This window comes from Eleutherodactylus coqui, chromosome 2 (genome assembly GCF_035609145.1).
Source record: "Eleutherodactylus coqui strain aEleCoq1 chromosome 2, aEleCoq1.hap1, whole genome shotgun sequence".
NCBI classification, from domain to species: Eukaryota; Metazoa; Chordata; class Amphibia; order Anura; family Eleutherodactylidae; genus Eleutherodactylus; species Eleutherodactylus coqui.
In genome coordinates this window covers 51,221,032-51,235,881 of record NC_089838.1, presented here as the reverse complement: position 1 = coordinate 51,235,881, position 14,850 = coordinate 51,221,032, and the positions used below count along the sequence as shown (strand labels likewise).

Below are 14,850 nucleotides of genomic sequence, written 5' to 3'. Positions count from 1 at the left end.
ACTAGCGGAGCATGATAATGCGCCGTATAGTACATGGGCTCTGCGGACCATCACTGGCCTTAGCCATACTAACACTAAGGGTGGCTTCACACAAGCGTGCTTTTGTGCGTACATATGTGCGTACATATGTGCGCACCTCTGTACGAGCAAAAACACGCGTATATGTAGCTGCGTGCATTGTTTTCAATGGAGCCGCGGCTGCTGCCAGCGGCTTCATTGAAGACAATGTTTTGCCGGCACCCCTGAATTGTTTTTCATGGATGGGCTTTACATATAAGCCCTTCCCTGAAAAACAAGAATTTTAGTGTTAAAAAAAACAAAAAACTTACCTGTCCGCGGTTTCCCCCGCGGGGATAAAGAACACATCTGCCGCATGCAGCAGATGTTTCCTTCATCCCTGCTAGTAAAAAGATTTCGCCGCTGCTGCACCTGCAACATCTGTGACAGATGCAGCAAAGAAATTCTTCAATTCCCTACCGCAGCTGTCACACATGACAGCTGCGGTAGAGGATCCTGCTGCCGGCTCCCTGTCATTGGATTTCAGAGAAAGGCTTTAAATATAAGCCCTTCCCTGAAGATCCAGTAAAAGTAGTGTAAAAAACTAAAAAAATAGATACTCACCTCCCTTCAGCTGCCGGGGCTCAGCAGCGTCTTCTCATTCATTCGGCGAGAGCTGTCTGTGACTGGCTGAGCACCTCAGCCAATCACATCAGCTCTTTCAGCAGGTGGGGATTTTAAATCCCCGCCTGCTCAGAGAACAGCACCACAGAGCTAGGGACAACGCAGAGAAGACGTGCCTGAGCCCCGGCAGTTGAAGGAAGGTGAGTATCTATTTTTTTACAGCACTTTTACTGATTTTTCAGGGAAAGGCTTATATTTAAAGCCCTTCTCTGAAATCCAATGACAAGGAGCCAGCAGCAGGATTCTCTACCGCAGCTGTCATGTGTGACAGCTGCAGTAGGGAATTGAAGTATTCCTTTGCTGCATCTGTCACAGAGGGGGCAGATGCAGCAGCATGGAATTCTTTTTACTAGCAGGGATTAAGCAAACATCTGCTGCATGTGGCAGATGTGTTCTTCATCCCCATGGTGGGACATGGCAGCGGCGGACTGGTAAGTTTCTTTTTTTATTTCTTTTTTTTTTTTTACACTAAAATTCTTGTTTTCAGGGAAAGGCTTATATGTAAAGCCTTTCCATGAAAAACAATTCAGGGATGCCAGCAGACCATTGTCTTCAATGGAGCCGCCGGCAGCAGCTGCGTGTCCATTGTAAACAATGCGTGCATTCACTATGGTGCACGCATGTCCTATCTTTGCAGGCACACGTCTGTAAAGAAAGGACATGTGAACACACCATAGGGAATGCATTGGGGCTAATATGCGCGTGTTTTTGTGCGCGCGTATACACGCACAAAAACACACTCGTGTGAAGCCACCCTAAGGCTGGAGATCGGCTGCAGTGATCATGCGATCGGACCCAGACTGGAGCCACAGGGGAGTGAAAGGGGTGAGTTTATTTTTATTTTACTGCAAGAAGGGGAGTATTATTAGTCAAGGGGCATGTGGAAACATTATTACTGAGGAGGGCATGCAGGTGCATTATTACCGAGGGGGAGGGCATACATGGGCATTATTAATGAATAGGACACTGTTGATGATATTTTACTGAAGGGGACATATGGGTCTATTTTTAGTGAGGGGGTATGCAGGTCTATTATTACTGAGGGGACACGCAGAGCCCTTATTAATGAAAAGGATATACAGGGATATTACTACTGCTGGGGACATGTGGGCCTATTTTTAGTGAGGGGAGCATCCATGGACATTATTAAAGGGGTTGTCCCGCGCCGAAACGGGTTTGTTTTTTTTCAATAGCCCCCCCGTTCGGCGCGAGACAAACCCGATGCAGGGGTTTAAAAAAAAAACGGATAGTACTTACCCGAATCCCCGCGCTCCGGTGACTTCTTACTTACCTTGCGAAGATGGCCGCCGGGATCTTCACCCACGGTGGACCGCAGGTCTTCTCCCATGGTGCACCGTGGGCTCTGTGCGTTCCATTGCCGATTCCAGCCTCCTGATTGGCTGGAATCGGCACACGTGACGGGGCGGAGCTACGAGGACCAGCTCTCCGGCACGAGCGGCCCCATTCAGAAGGGAGAAGACCGGACTGCGCAAGCGCGTCTAATCGGGAGATTAGACGCTGAAATTAGACGGCACCATGGAGACGAGGACGCTAGCAACGGAACAGGTAAGTGAATAACTTCTGTTTGGCTCATATTTAATGCACGATGTATATTACAAAGTGCATTAATATGGCCATACAGAAGTGTATACCCCCACTTGCTTTCGCGGGACAACCCCTTTAATAAAGGGGACATGTGGAAGCATTATTACTGAGGTGGTATGTGGGGTCATTATTACAGGGGGCATTATTAATGGGGGGCATTATTAATGAAGAAGACATGTGGGGATATTATTACTGAAGGGGATATGTGGGCTTATTTTAGTGAGGGGGTATGCAGGGGTATTATTATTAAGGGGCATTATTTCTAAAGGGGACATACGGGAATGTTATTACTCGAACCTGGGACCTCCTGCGCTCTAGTCCTTTGGCTTCCTCTATTGAGCCATCCTGCCTTGGACAGTTCCCCTGCATTACTTTTGTTCTATGTTTCCTGCTAGTCTAGTTCTTGCCTCCCTGTCCTAGCCCTACCCTGCAACTAATTGGGACTTCTTATAAAAGCTTGGCTCTGATACTCCTTCAGTGCGTGATTATTCTCCTCCACAGCACCGATTGATCAAACTCCACTTTGCTTGCTCTTCTGCTATTTCTACAAGACCTCCTGATACTAACTTCTGGCTTTCCATCTGGCTACGTACCTGCCTCATCCATCTGTACTGCAAACCGGAGCCTCCCGCTGTTGACTCCTGGCTCTTCCTTGACTACTCACCAGACCTGCGGCTATTACACCTGAGGCTCCACCATGGTGCTTGAATCCACTACAAAGTCATTGTTTTCGAGGGAGATATTATTATTGAGGTGGGGAATGTGGGGTCAGTATTAGAGATGAGCGAGCACGCTCAGATAAGGCAGTTACTCGAGCGAGCATCGCTCTTCTCGAGTAACTGCATTCTCGTGCGAGCAGGTTCAGGGCGGAAGAGAGAGAGAGATCTCTCTCACTCTTCCCCCTGCTCCCCCCATCGCCCCCCCCCCCCCCCCAAGCCTGCTTGGACGAGAATGCAGTTACTAGAGAAGATGCCTCTTTTGATTGTTTAAGATTTGGAAGGTATGTACTTGTTCTTATAGAAGAAATCAAGAAAACCTATAAAGAAAAAAGAATGATGTAAAAGTCTGATAAAAGCAGCAAAGTTGGAGACAGAGAGACTTATTGCCAACGAGAGTAAAACTAAAAGCCAATTTACATGCAAAGATTACCTTAAACTGTTCTTCAATTATATAAATAGTAAAAAGATTAATACTGAAAGTGTTGCCCGTGTAATAAATACTGTAGGAGAAATTGTAGGGGGGCGATGAGAAAACAAATCTATTAAATAGCTTTTTCTCCAGTGTATTCACAGAGGAAAATGAAATTTTCTATTGTGGGTAAAATGTTTGGAGGGTTTCTAAGAGATGCCATCCTGGAGTACCTCAAGGTAAATAGCTGTATAACTCCGTATCAGCATGGGTTTATGAGAGACTTCTCCTGTCAAACCAGCCTGATCAGCTTCTGCGAGGAGGTAAGTGCTAGACTGGACCATGGAAAGTCACTGGATCTTGTGTATCTGGACCTTTCAAAAATGTTTGATACTGTGCCACATTAAAAGGTTGGTATATAAAATGAGAACGCTTGGTCTGGGCGAGAATATGTGTAAGAGGGTACGTAACTGGTTAGTGATAGAAAGCAGAGGGTGATTATAAATGGTACATACTCTGATTGGGTAACCATTACTAGTAGGGTATCACAGGGGTCAGTAATGGAGGGGTCATATGGGGTACCACAGGGGTTGGTTTTGGGCCCTATTTTTTTTCAAAATACAAACAACCTCCTGTTTGTGAGTAACATGCTCTGTCCCTCATCACATGACAGTGACGTCATCACAAGTCCTTCATCCCTGTGCAGATTATGGGCAGACTACATCCCCTACAAACCCCCATGGCTTCAGTTGCTATGAAATACTAACAAGCACCTGTCTGTAAGTGTGTGACTGTGTGAGTTACATGTGAAGATGCCACCATCATGGGATCAGTCACCAGGGCACTGAGCTCGACCCCTGATCACATGATGGTGACGTCATCACAGGTCCTTCACTGTATTAAAAACCTGCAGAGCCAGACAGCAGCTGTGTGCTTACAGTATTTGTGAGGATGTCACTGCCATGTGATCAGTCACCTGTGTGGGAGGAGTCCAGAGTCACATGATCAGTGGGTGATCAGTGTGTGCAGGACTTGGCTGTGCTGGTTGTGATCCCTGTTGTATTGGACGAAAAATGTATGTAGCAAAGCTGTATGTGATGTACATGTAGCAGTGCTGTGTGTGTGTGACGTGTATGTAGCAGAGCTGTGTGGCGCCATCAGAAACCCTGGTGCTATAATTTCCTAATATTTTCTAGTTATATGTATATTAATGACCTGGTAGAAGAATTGCACAGTGAAATATCAATATTTGCACATGACACAAAACTATGTACAGAAATTAACAGTACAGAGGATGCAAGGAGATTGCAAGAGGATTGAGATAAATCGGGGATTGGGCAGAAAAGTGGCAAATGAGGTTTAACACTGATAAATGTAAGGTAACGGGCAGAGGAAATATATTTCACCATTACACACTAAATGGGAAACCATTGGGAAACACTGACATGGAAAAGGACTTGAGGATTTTAGGTTACCTGTAAGCTTTACTGGAACAACTAGTGTCATTGATGAGATGCACTAAACACAAAAAATAGAACAGACTCCGCTCTAAAATTGAATGGCTGTCTGCTAGGCTACATTGAAAACAATGGGAGTTTTATACTGCAATTAGCACGGCGCTCTGAACGCTGCACTAATCGTGGTAAAAAGCGCCTGTTTGAGGGAGATCTAAGAGCAGTGAGAATGTGGATTTCTGCTTGAGGATGGGGTTAATACAAATTTGATAAAAAAGTACAAGAGGAGCCTGGACATCTTTTTTGAGTGATACAGTATTATATGTTATAATCATTAATAACTTCAGAAGGGTTGATGCTCCAGGGATTATTCTGATTGCCAGACTGGAGTCAGGAAGGGAAAATTGGCTTCTAACTCCTCAGATGCTTCTTGCCTTCCTCTGGATCAACATTGAGGGTTAATAAGCTGAACTGTATGGACATAAGTCTTTTTTGGCCTTTCATATTATGTTATTAAATGATTCTTGTTTTTGGTAATACCACTTTTAGCCTTTAGATGTTACTGCTGAACCAGAGGAACATTTCTAAAATCACGTGCTATCTGATAAGTCCTTATGCATATATAATAATAATCTTTATTTTTATAGCATCAACTTATTCCTGCAGTGCTATATATATTTTCTGTGCCGTCAGTTTTCAAAAACATCAACACTGGATATTTATGTCAAATTGTACTTCATGATAAAAAGTATAGAGGATTTTACTGTACAGACCGATGGGGGCCGCAACTTTAAAAAATGATGCAGCATGGTAGCTGTCAGTTTAGATGGGTGTCATTCATCATCCAAGCCACTAGGTGGCAGCATGTTCAATGAAAATTGAGCAATTCAGAAGGACCTGGAAGCTTTAAGGGTTAATGCTGATGTTGGCATAGTAAATCTGAAATATTAGGTTAATATTATGCAAATCTTCTATCTTTTCTGGCAAGATGCATCTCCTGCCACACAGTAGTAGCTTAGCGTCATTTTAAAAGGGCGTAATACATTCTTCTGGCCATTAGGTGGGAGAGTATGAAAAACAAATAGAGAAACCCAGAGAAATGTGAAAAACCTTGGGATCTCATTTGTGCAGAAGCTGACAAAGACTGCTCTGATAGGTATCAGTACGGAGGCCTTTAATTTCAGCCCAATTCCATTTAAAGGGGTTGTCCCCCGCCGAAACGGGTTTTTTTTTTTATTCAATAGGCCCCCCGTTCGGCGCGGGACAAACCCGATGCATGTGTTAAAAAAAAACAACGTTTAGTACTTACCCGAATCCCCGCGCTGCGGCGACTTCTTCCTTACCTTACTAAGATGGCCGCCGGGATCTTCACCCACGATCCACTGCGGGTCTTCTCCCATGGTGCACCGTGGGCTCTGTGCGGTCCATTGCCGATTCCAGCCTCCTGATTGGCTGGAATCGGCACACGTGACGGGGCGGAGCTACGAGGACCAGCTCTCCGGCACGAGCGGCCCCATTCACCAGGGAGAAGACCGGACTGCGCAAGCGCGTCTAATCGGGCGATTAGACGCTGAAATTAGACGGCATCATGGAGACGGGGACGCTAGCAACGGAACAGGTAAGTGAATAACTTCTGTATGGCTCATAATTAATGCACGATGTATATTACAAAGTGCATTAATATGGCCATACAGAAGTGTATAACCCCACTTGCTTTCGCGGGACAACCCCTTTAAAGAGATGTTCTCATCTTGGCCAAACATGGCTGGTCGGGGAATACAGCTGATTGTGAGGTGGCCAGGGTGGCTGAAATAGCTGAGCTCACCTGAGCTACACTGTTTCTGTAGCTCTCATGGAAGTCACTTGGAGTTATGGAAACAGTGTAGCTCAATGAGCAACATTGTTCCTCTAGCTCCCCAGTTATGTTAACACTGTAACTCATATAGCGGTCTAAGTAAAGTTTGCGCCAGTATAAATGCGACAAATTTATTAAAGGGCACTAAGTTTTTGATACTACAATTCTAGTGCAAGTAGTATAACTAAATCATCAATTTAAATTTGCTTGCTGTCAGTGAGTGGAAACAGTCAAAGCTATGACGCTGTAGTCTGAGGTTTGTTACAATTGTGTCCATTCTCGACAGCCCACTAACCACCTCAGCTTCCACACCAATGATACTTTGTAACAAGTATGAGATCAGAAGAGATTTTCAGCCTTTAAATGTGAACAAAAATGTTTTAATTCACTGACAACAAGCAAGGATATTGGAAATGGTGAGGATATGTGGCATAAGTTGTATTAGAAAGTTGCAAAACTCTTCATTTGGCTTTAGATACCATAGTTGTGTGCTGATACATTGTAGCGGCAGCGAGCGCAGGAAGGGTCATTGATGCGAGCGCCTGTCCCCCAGCGCCCCCTCCCTGTTGTGCAGTACAGTCTGATTTCCTCCCCATCTCGCTGGTTATTTCGCTCAGAGCAGGGTAAAAATAGCTCAGCCCACGTCACATGTTGGCAGCGCTGCCAGCCGCCACACTCACACATTTTCCATGTGTAAAGAAGCGTCAGCTGCCTCTGTGTTTCCATTCAGGTTCCTTCCTATCAGCGCGGGCACCCACAGGACCGGCCTCGGGCACCTACATATTTAACTGTCTCACTGATGTCTTACTGGACTGTGACCCGTTACCTCTCAAGCCCCCACCCACACACACAGTCCTCATTCCCTACCTTCAACTACAGAACATAGATGCAGCATGCCATATTGAGGATAAGCTTTCCTCTATTCTGCTTCTCCTGTGCTTCTAGCTTCATGAACAGAATCCCAGAATGGCAGTGGAGACTGACACTAGCCAAACAGGAAATCATACTATCTCCTGTCATGGCAACACACTACAGAACCTTCTCATATGGGCAGGACTTAAAGAACTGGCCATACCAAATTACCTGGTTCATGAATAAGATGCAAAAACTGCAATGCAGACTCACACAGAGTGGACAGGAAAGACTTCCCATTATTCAATGTTCTGCCCTATCAAATTTAAATTTTATATGCGGTGAGTTGGCCCTAGTGCATGGCTGTATATATCTGTATGTAGTGAGTTCCCTATAGTGGTGGCAGTATATATCTGTATGTAGTGAGTTCCCTCTAGTGGTGGATGTATAAATCTGTATTGTGAGGTCCATTTAATAGTGTATGCATGAATCTGTACAGAGTAAACTCCCCCTAGTAGTGGCTGTATAAATCTGTATAGGTGAGCTCCCTCTAGTGGAGGATGTATAAATCGATATTCAGTGAGCTCCCTCTAGTGGTAGCTGCATAAATCTATGTACTATGAGCTCCCTCTAATGGTGGCAGAAATAAATCTGTACACAGTGAGCTCCCCCTAGCAGTGAATGTATAAATCTCTATGTGAGCTCCCGTTAGTGGTAGATGTATAAATCTGTATTCAGTGAGCTCCCTCTAAAGGTACATGTATAAATCTTTATTTAGAGAGCTCCCTCTACAGGTGCATGTATAAATCTGTACACAGTGAGCTCCCCCTAGTGGTGGCTGTATAAATCTGTTTGTAGTGAGCTCCTCCTAGTGGTGGCGTATAAATCTGTATATGTAAACTTTCCTTTAGTAGTGGTTGTATAAATCTGCATAAATGGGCTCCCTCTAGTGGTGCATGCATTACTCGGTATACATGAGCTTTCTCAAGTGGGGACTGTATAAGGGCTTCTACTCACTAGCCTTTTTTTCTCTAGCGATGCAAGATCGGGTGTCTCGCAGCACAGAGAAAACGCTGCAATATCGCTTATTGCTCTCTATGGGGCCGGCGGCAGCAGCACCAGCCCTATTGCAAACTTAGGACTTCTGCTACAGCTGTGACAGCTGTGACAGCTATGGCAGAGGATTCCTTCATCTCCCTGGGGACTGTCGGGATTAGGGAATCCTCTGCCACAGGTGTCACAGCTGTGGCAGAAGTCCGTGATGCTATCCCACTTTTTTCAATAAGGCTGGCACTGCTGTGGCTCCATTGGAAGCATTGGGTTTGCAGTGATGACCAGCGATGAAAACCATGGCTAGCTGTAAAAAAAAATATATATATATATACTCACCTAGAAGTGCTGCCCTGCTCTTCTCTCCGGCACGGCAGTTGTCTTCTGTGTTCTGGAGGCTTGGGATTGAAAACTCCCCGCCTCCAGAAAGCGCTGGTGTCATTGGCTGAGCACTCAGCCAATTACAGGCAGTGCTCAGGCATTGATTGACAGCTGAGCTCTGCCTGTGATTAGGCAGCCCTCAGCCATTTCAAGCCCTTACCCGAAAATCATCGCTGCAAACCCACTGCTTTTAATGGAGCCGCAGCAGTGCTGGCCCCATCGAAAGAAATGGGATAGCATCACGGACTGTGACAGCTGTGGCAGAAGTCCGCGGTGCACTCCCTATGTTTTCAATGGGGTCTATTAAAAATGGGGCCGCCTGCCCTCTTAAAAACACTGCGTGATATTGCAGATTTTTTCTGTGCGCTGTGACCAATCACAGGCAGAGCTCAGCTGTCAATCAATGCCTGAGCACTGCCTGTGATTGGCTGAGCGCTCAGCCAATGACACTAGCGCTTTCTGGAGGCGGGGATTTTTCAATACCCGGCCTCTAGAACACAGAAGACAACTGCCGTGCCAAAGAGAAGAGCTGGACAGCTCTTCTAGGTGAGTATATATATATATATATATTTTTTTATTTTTTTTTTACAGCTAGCCATGATTTTTAGGGAAGGGCTTATATTTGAAGCCCTCCCACGAAAATCATCGCTGCAAACCCACTGCTTTCTGCAGCAGTGTCAGCCCCATTAAAAAAAATGGGATAGCATCACGGACTTCTGCCACAGCTGCGCTGCCACCGGCCCCATTGAAAACACTGAACGATATCGCAGATTTTTTCTGTGCGCTGTGAGACTTAAGAAAAAAACATGCAAATGAGTATGAAACCATTGAAAATCATTGGTTTTATAATAATTGCTCTCGCATCGCAAGAAAAATGATCGCTAGTGGGTAGAAGCCCTTAATCTGTTTGTAGTGAGCTTTCCCTAGTGTTGGATGTATAAATATGTATGTAGTGAGCTACCCCTAGTGGTGGCTGTATAAATCTGTATGTGTGAGCTCCCTCTAGTGGCTTCTGTATAAATCTGTATGCAGCGAACTTCCTTTAGTAGTGGATGGATAAATCTTTATACGTGAACTCCCTCTAGTGGTGGTTGTACATATTTGTATGTAATGAGGTCACTCTAGTGGTAAATGTATAAATCTGTATTTAGTGAGCTTACCCTAGTTGTGGATATATAAATCAGTATACGTAAGCTCCCTCTAGTGGTGGCTGAAAAATATCTGTATACATGAGCTTCCTCTAGTGGCACCTGTTTATATCTGTATGTACTGAGCTTTCTCTAGTAGGGACTGTATAAATCTGTATGTTCCCTCCAGTGGTGCCCCCTTAGGAGGAACGGATATGTTGCACTCCCTTAGGATGACCGCATAGTGGTGACTGTCTAAATCTGTATATGTGAGCTCCGTCTAGTGGTGGATGTATAACTTTGTATACAGAAAGCGCCCCCTAGTGGTGGCTGCATAAATCTATGTACATGAGCTCCTACTAGTGGTGGCTGTATAAATCTGTATATGTCAGCTGCCTCTAGTTGTAGCTCTATAAATCTGTGTACTGTGAGCTCCCTCTAGTGGTGGCTGTATAAACCTGTACACAGTGAGCTACCCCTGGTGGTGGCTGTATAAAACTGTATGTGGGAGCTCCCTCTAGTGATGGCTGTATGAATCTGTATACATGACCTCCCGCTAGTGGTGCATATATAACTCTGTATACGTAAGCTCCCTGTAGTTGTAGCTCTATAAATTTGTGTACTGTGATCTCCTAATAGTGGTGTCTGTATAAACCTGTACACAGGGAGTCCCCTGTAGTGGTGGATATATAAATCTGTATACATGAGCTCCTTCTAGTGGTGGCTACGTATGTAGTGAGATCCCCCTAGTGGTGGATGTATAAATCTATATGTTCCCTCTAGTGGTGCCCCCTTAGGATGAACACATATGTTGCACCCCCTACAGGTCACCACTGCGGTCAGCTTACTCCTAGTTTCTGCTACATAAAGTAAAAAAGTAACCGACCATCTGACAAGCGATAAATAACCTTGGTGGCACTAAAGGCGGTAAATAACCTGTGGGGCACTAATGGACGTGGATAGTGTGGACAGCCACAGGTTAATCCCCTTGCTCTGCCCCAGTTCTCTCGCCTTGCGGGTTTCCGCTACAAGAAGAGAAACCAGTTTATTTTTAAAGCGTTTTACTGGTGCAGAAGCAATGCGATGTGACATTGGTGACGGCGAGAACTGCTGTAGTGTCACGGCCGGGCTACAAAGGGACCCCCAATGGTATAATGAGAACCAGGGCCTATTGGCACTGGACATGAAGGTATAGCAGCAGAGAGCAAGATCTAGGATGATGCAGGTGGTGGGGAATTTACTGCAGTAATGCACACAGATGACAGTTGTGCCGCCCGTACCGCATCCAATCTGCTGCTGGTGCACCTTAGAAAGCTGAATGGCAGCAACTTCTTTCTCTTGGCCGCGCCCAGTGAGCGCATGTACGGGCACTGTAAGTCACACATGGAGGTAAATGTCATTGGAGATAATTATGGTGCCAATTGCATCTTAAGGGCAGGAAGTTACATGGTAAGGAGTCTGGACTCGTTAAAGGGAAGGTTTGCAGATACGAGACAGGTGATGTCGCCTCCTGTTACTCTGAGCCTCGCTGAGCACAGATCGGTCTTGGGAGAAAACAGCTTTCGGCCATAGGTGCTTTAGTGAAGGAAGACAAAGTTGTCTACACAATTAGTGACATTCTTCTGAAAAGGGCAGAAATCTGAGAGGGGGGAGGGGAGAAGAAGAGACTGAGGGGGTGCAAAAAGGTGCAGAGCGAGGAATACCATGCAGAAGGAAGAGGCGCTGATGCTAGCTTCAAAAATGTAGAACTTGGTCAAAGGAAGCGGAAGAACTGCAGACAACAAGGAAGATGGTTGGGGAAAGTGCAGCTACCAAGAGGAAGAAATCTTGGAAAGCTGGTGAAAACGTATTGTCCGCCATAGTACTTTAAAAAGGGTTTCCACCTGGGTGCAAAGGAGGAGGAGGTTGCTACTATTTCTGCTGCTTAAAGCAAAAACAGTCAATTACATTACTGAATTAGCCACACCCACTCATAATCAGTCACCGCCCAGGCTTTATCCAGCCAGTACCAGGGAACCGCCCCTGCTTAAACCAATGCAATTGCATGGGCAAAAAATAATGTGGGAATTAAAGGGCCAGCACCCAAAGTCATGTACCCCTGTTATGTTGTACTGCAGGAGGTTTCTATAACTGAAGGCGCCTCTGTGACTAGCTCAATACATCACCTGGTAGCCCACTTACACTTCATCCCTGGTGTAAGGTTGTCATCAATGTGAAAATACTAAAACTATTCAGGACAAAACAGACATGGAGGAGTTTCTCAGTAGTTTATTATTCCATGTTTGGTAGGGTTCATGGTGCGATTGTATCATGACATGAGTAGTTTGTTCTCCCAAATACTGTCAGCCAAGCCGATTATTTTTTATGCTATTTATTCACTTGACATCCGTTTTGCTTCCCCTTAAGTCACCTACAGACATTATAAAGGAAGTGAGTGGGGGTCTGCTGATGCACATGGGGGGTCTCTGTCCTTCAGCGACTATTTACCAGAGCTGAGCATCAGCTGCATTGATGAGTGATTGTATCCGACAGGCTCATTAACAGTAAATCGATATGAGGGTTAATGAGGATTTGGGAGGGGGCAGCAGACTCACACTGGCAAGGCAGCACTGGGTATTCAGTGAGAGTACTGGGTCAGGGGGAGACAGCACTTATTATACAGGTAGGGAAGCTGTACAAGGTAAGTGATGCCCCCCAGTGCCAGGACTTTATCCACCTCACTTGTAACATCTCTGTAACTATGCTCTTATATAATGTGTTACAATTGTGATAGATAGATAGATAGATAGATAGATAGATAGATAGATAGATAGATAGATAGATAGATAGATAGATAGATAGATAGAGCTTGCTGTGGGTTGTAGGCTCCCCCATCCCAGTGGGCACCCCACACCCAGGTCACATGCCTTCGCCCCTTTTACGGTTCTTTTATAAGTTAACACCTCTTGATTATGTTCTCAGTTTTTACTGACAGAAGTGTCTCTGGTTGTTGTCTTCCCTCCGCAGTCCGGAAGTCCTATTCATCTGCCATCATTGACTCCCGCACCCTCTCAGACCTCGATTCACCCAACTTGTCCACTTCAAGATGGGTAAAATAGACAGTACCTCTGTGGAGCTGAACTCCCCGTGTGAGGCACGCCAGGCTGTTCCCATAGAGACGCACACCTCAACTCCGGACACCAAGAAGAAGAAGAGTGACTCTGAGGATCGGGGCACATGGAAAGGACGATTTGACTTCTTACTGTCCTGCGTGGGTTATGCCATTGGTCTGGGGAATGTTTGGAGGTTCCCGTACCTCTGCGGAAAAAATGGTGGAGGTAAGATGCAGGGGTGCCTGTCCCTTTAAGGAGCCCATCCCGTTAAGTCCTAGACCTTCTTAAGATCATTTATATCTGTTAAGATCAGTCATATTAGTTACTGGGAAAGCCAGGTGACAATGCATATGACCACCGCTACACCCACAGGGGTCGTCACCCAGTGTTCCTACAGTCCAGGTTATGCAGTGAACCTCCGCCTTGCTCGTAAGTGTTATCCTGTGTCTCCACCAGGTGCCTTCCTTATCCCGTATTTCCTCACGCTGGTCTTTGCCGGAATCCCACTGTTCTTTCTGGAAACGGCTCTTGGTCAGTTCACATCTATTGGAGGACTTGGGGTGTGGAAGCTGGCCCCCATGTTTAAAGGTACAGTGACATATAAAGCTTTCATACCAATAGAGTTGGAGCAGGTGGAACCTTCATAGGTCTTCTGGGTAACACAAGTGTCTTACACTGGGGTGTAGACCTTAAAGAGGTCCTCCACTGTTATGCAAATGACAATCAGTATGTATGACAAAAAGTTCTGCAACTTTCTAATATATTTTATGTTTCAATTCTGCACCATGTTCAAGATCCCTGCTCTCTGTCAATGAATAGGAACATTCTTGTGTACATTCAGAGGCTGAAATCCTCTCCTGCCCTAATCTTTCTCACAGCTAAGGGGTTTGTTACAGTTGTATCCAGTTTAGACAATCCTCTGTGAGCAAAACACATAAGCAGCACAAAAACTATCTCCTGTCCTGATAGTTTGTTACATTTTGTCTGCACTGATGCATTGTATCAATATGGACTTTTGTCTCAACTGCGACAAGTATTAGGTCAGGAAGGGTTTGTCCATGTAAATAGTAAATGTTCCCATTCACTGACAGCAAGCAGAAATCTAGAAAATAGGGAGGAATTGAAATGGGACATATGTACAGGGTTAGCAAAATTAAACTTCCACAACTCTTATCACCCCACCCATATCACATCTTGTATTTAAGCTGGAGGCAGCCCTTTAGAGTACTAAACCCTCCATACCCGTCTGTATCACATCTTGTATCCAAGCTAGAGGAGCTGCAACAGGGTACTAGACCCTCCATACCCGTCTGTATCACATCTTGTATTCAAGCTAGAGGCGGTACAACAAGGTACTAGAGCCTCCATGGCCGCCCGTATCACATCTTGTATTCAAGCTAGAGGCGGTACAACAAGGTACTAGAGCCTCTATGGCCGCCCGTATCACATCTTGTATCCAAGCTAGAGGTGGTACTACAGGGTACTAGCACCTCCATGTCCACCTGTATCACATCCTGTATCCAAGCTAGAAGTGGAACAACAGGTTACTAGAGCCTCCATGCCCGCCCGTTTCACATCTTCTAATCAAGCAAGAGATGGTACAACAAGGTACTAGAGCCTCCATC

The 14,850-nt window shown here is 45.4% G+C and overlaps 1 protein-coding gene across 1 annotated transcript in view; it reads left to right on the top strand.

The window, feature by feature from the left end:
- The first annotated feature begins 4,439 nt into the window (after positions 1-4,439).
- LOC136611367 (sodium- and chloride-dependent GABA transporter 1-like) overlaps positions 4,440-14,850 on the top strand; it is a 32,750-nt gene continuing 22,339 nt past the window's right edge. The window contains exons 1-3 of the mRNA XM_066590908.1: positions 4,440-4,489; positions 13,140-13,450; positions 13,682-13,813. Of these exons, the coding sequence (XP_066447005.1) occupies positions 13,219-13,450; positions 13,682-13,813 (364 nt within the window). The 5' untranslated portion in view covers positions 4,440-4,489; positions 13,140-13,218. The remainder of the gene's footprint in view (positions 4,490-13,139; positions 13,451-13,681; positions 13,814-14,850) is intronic.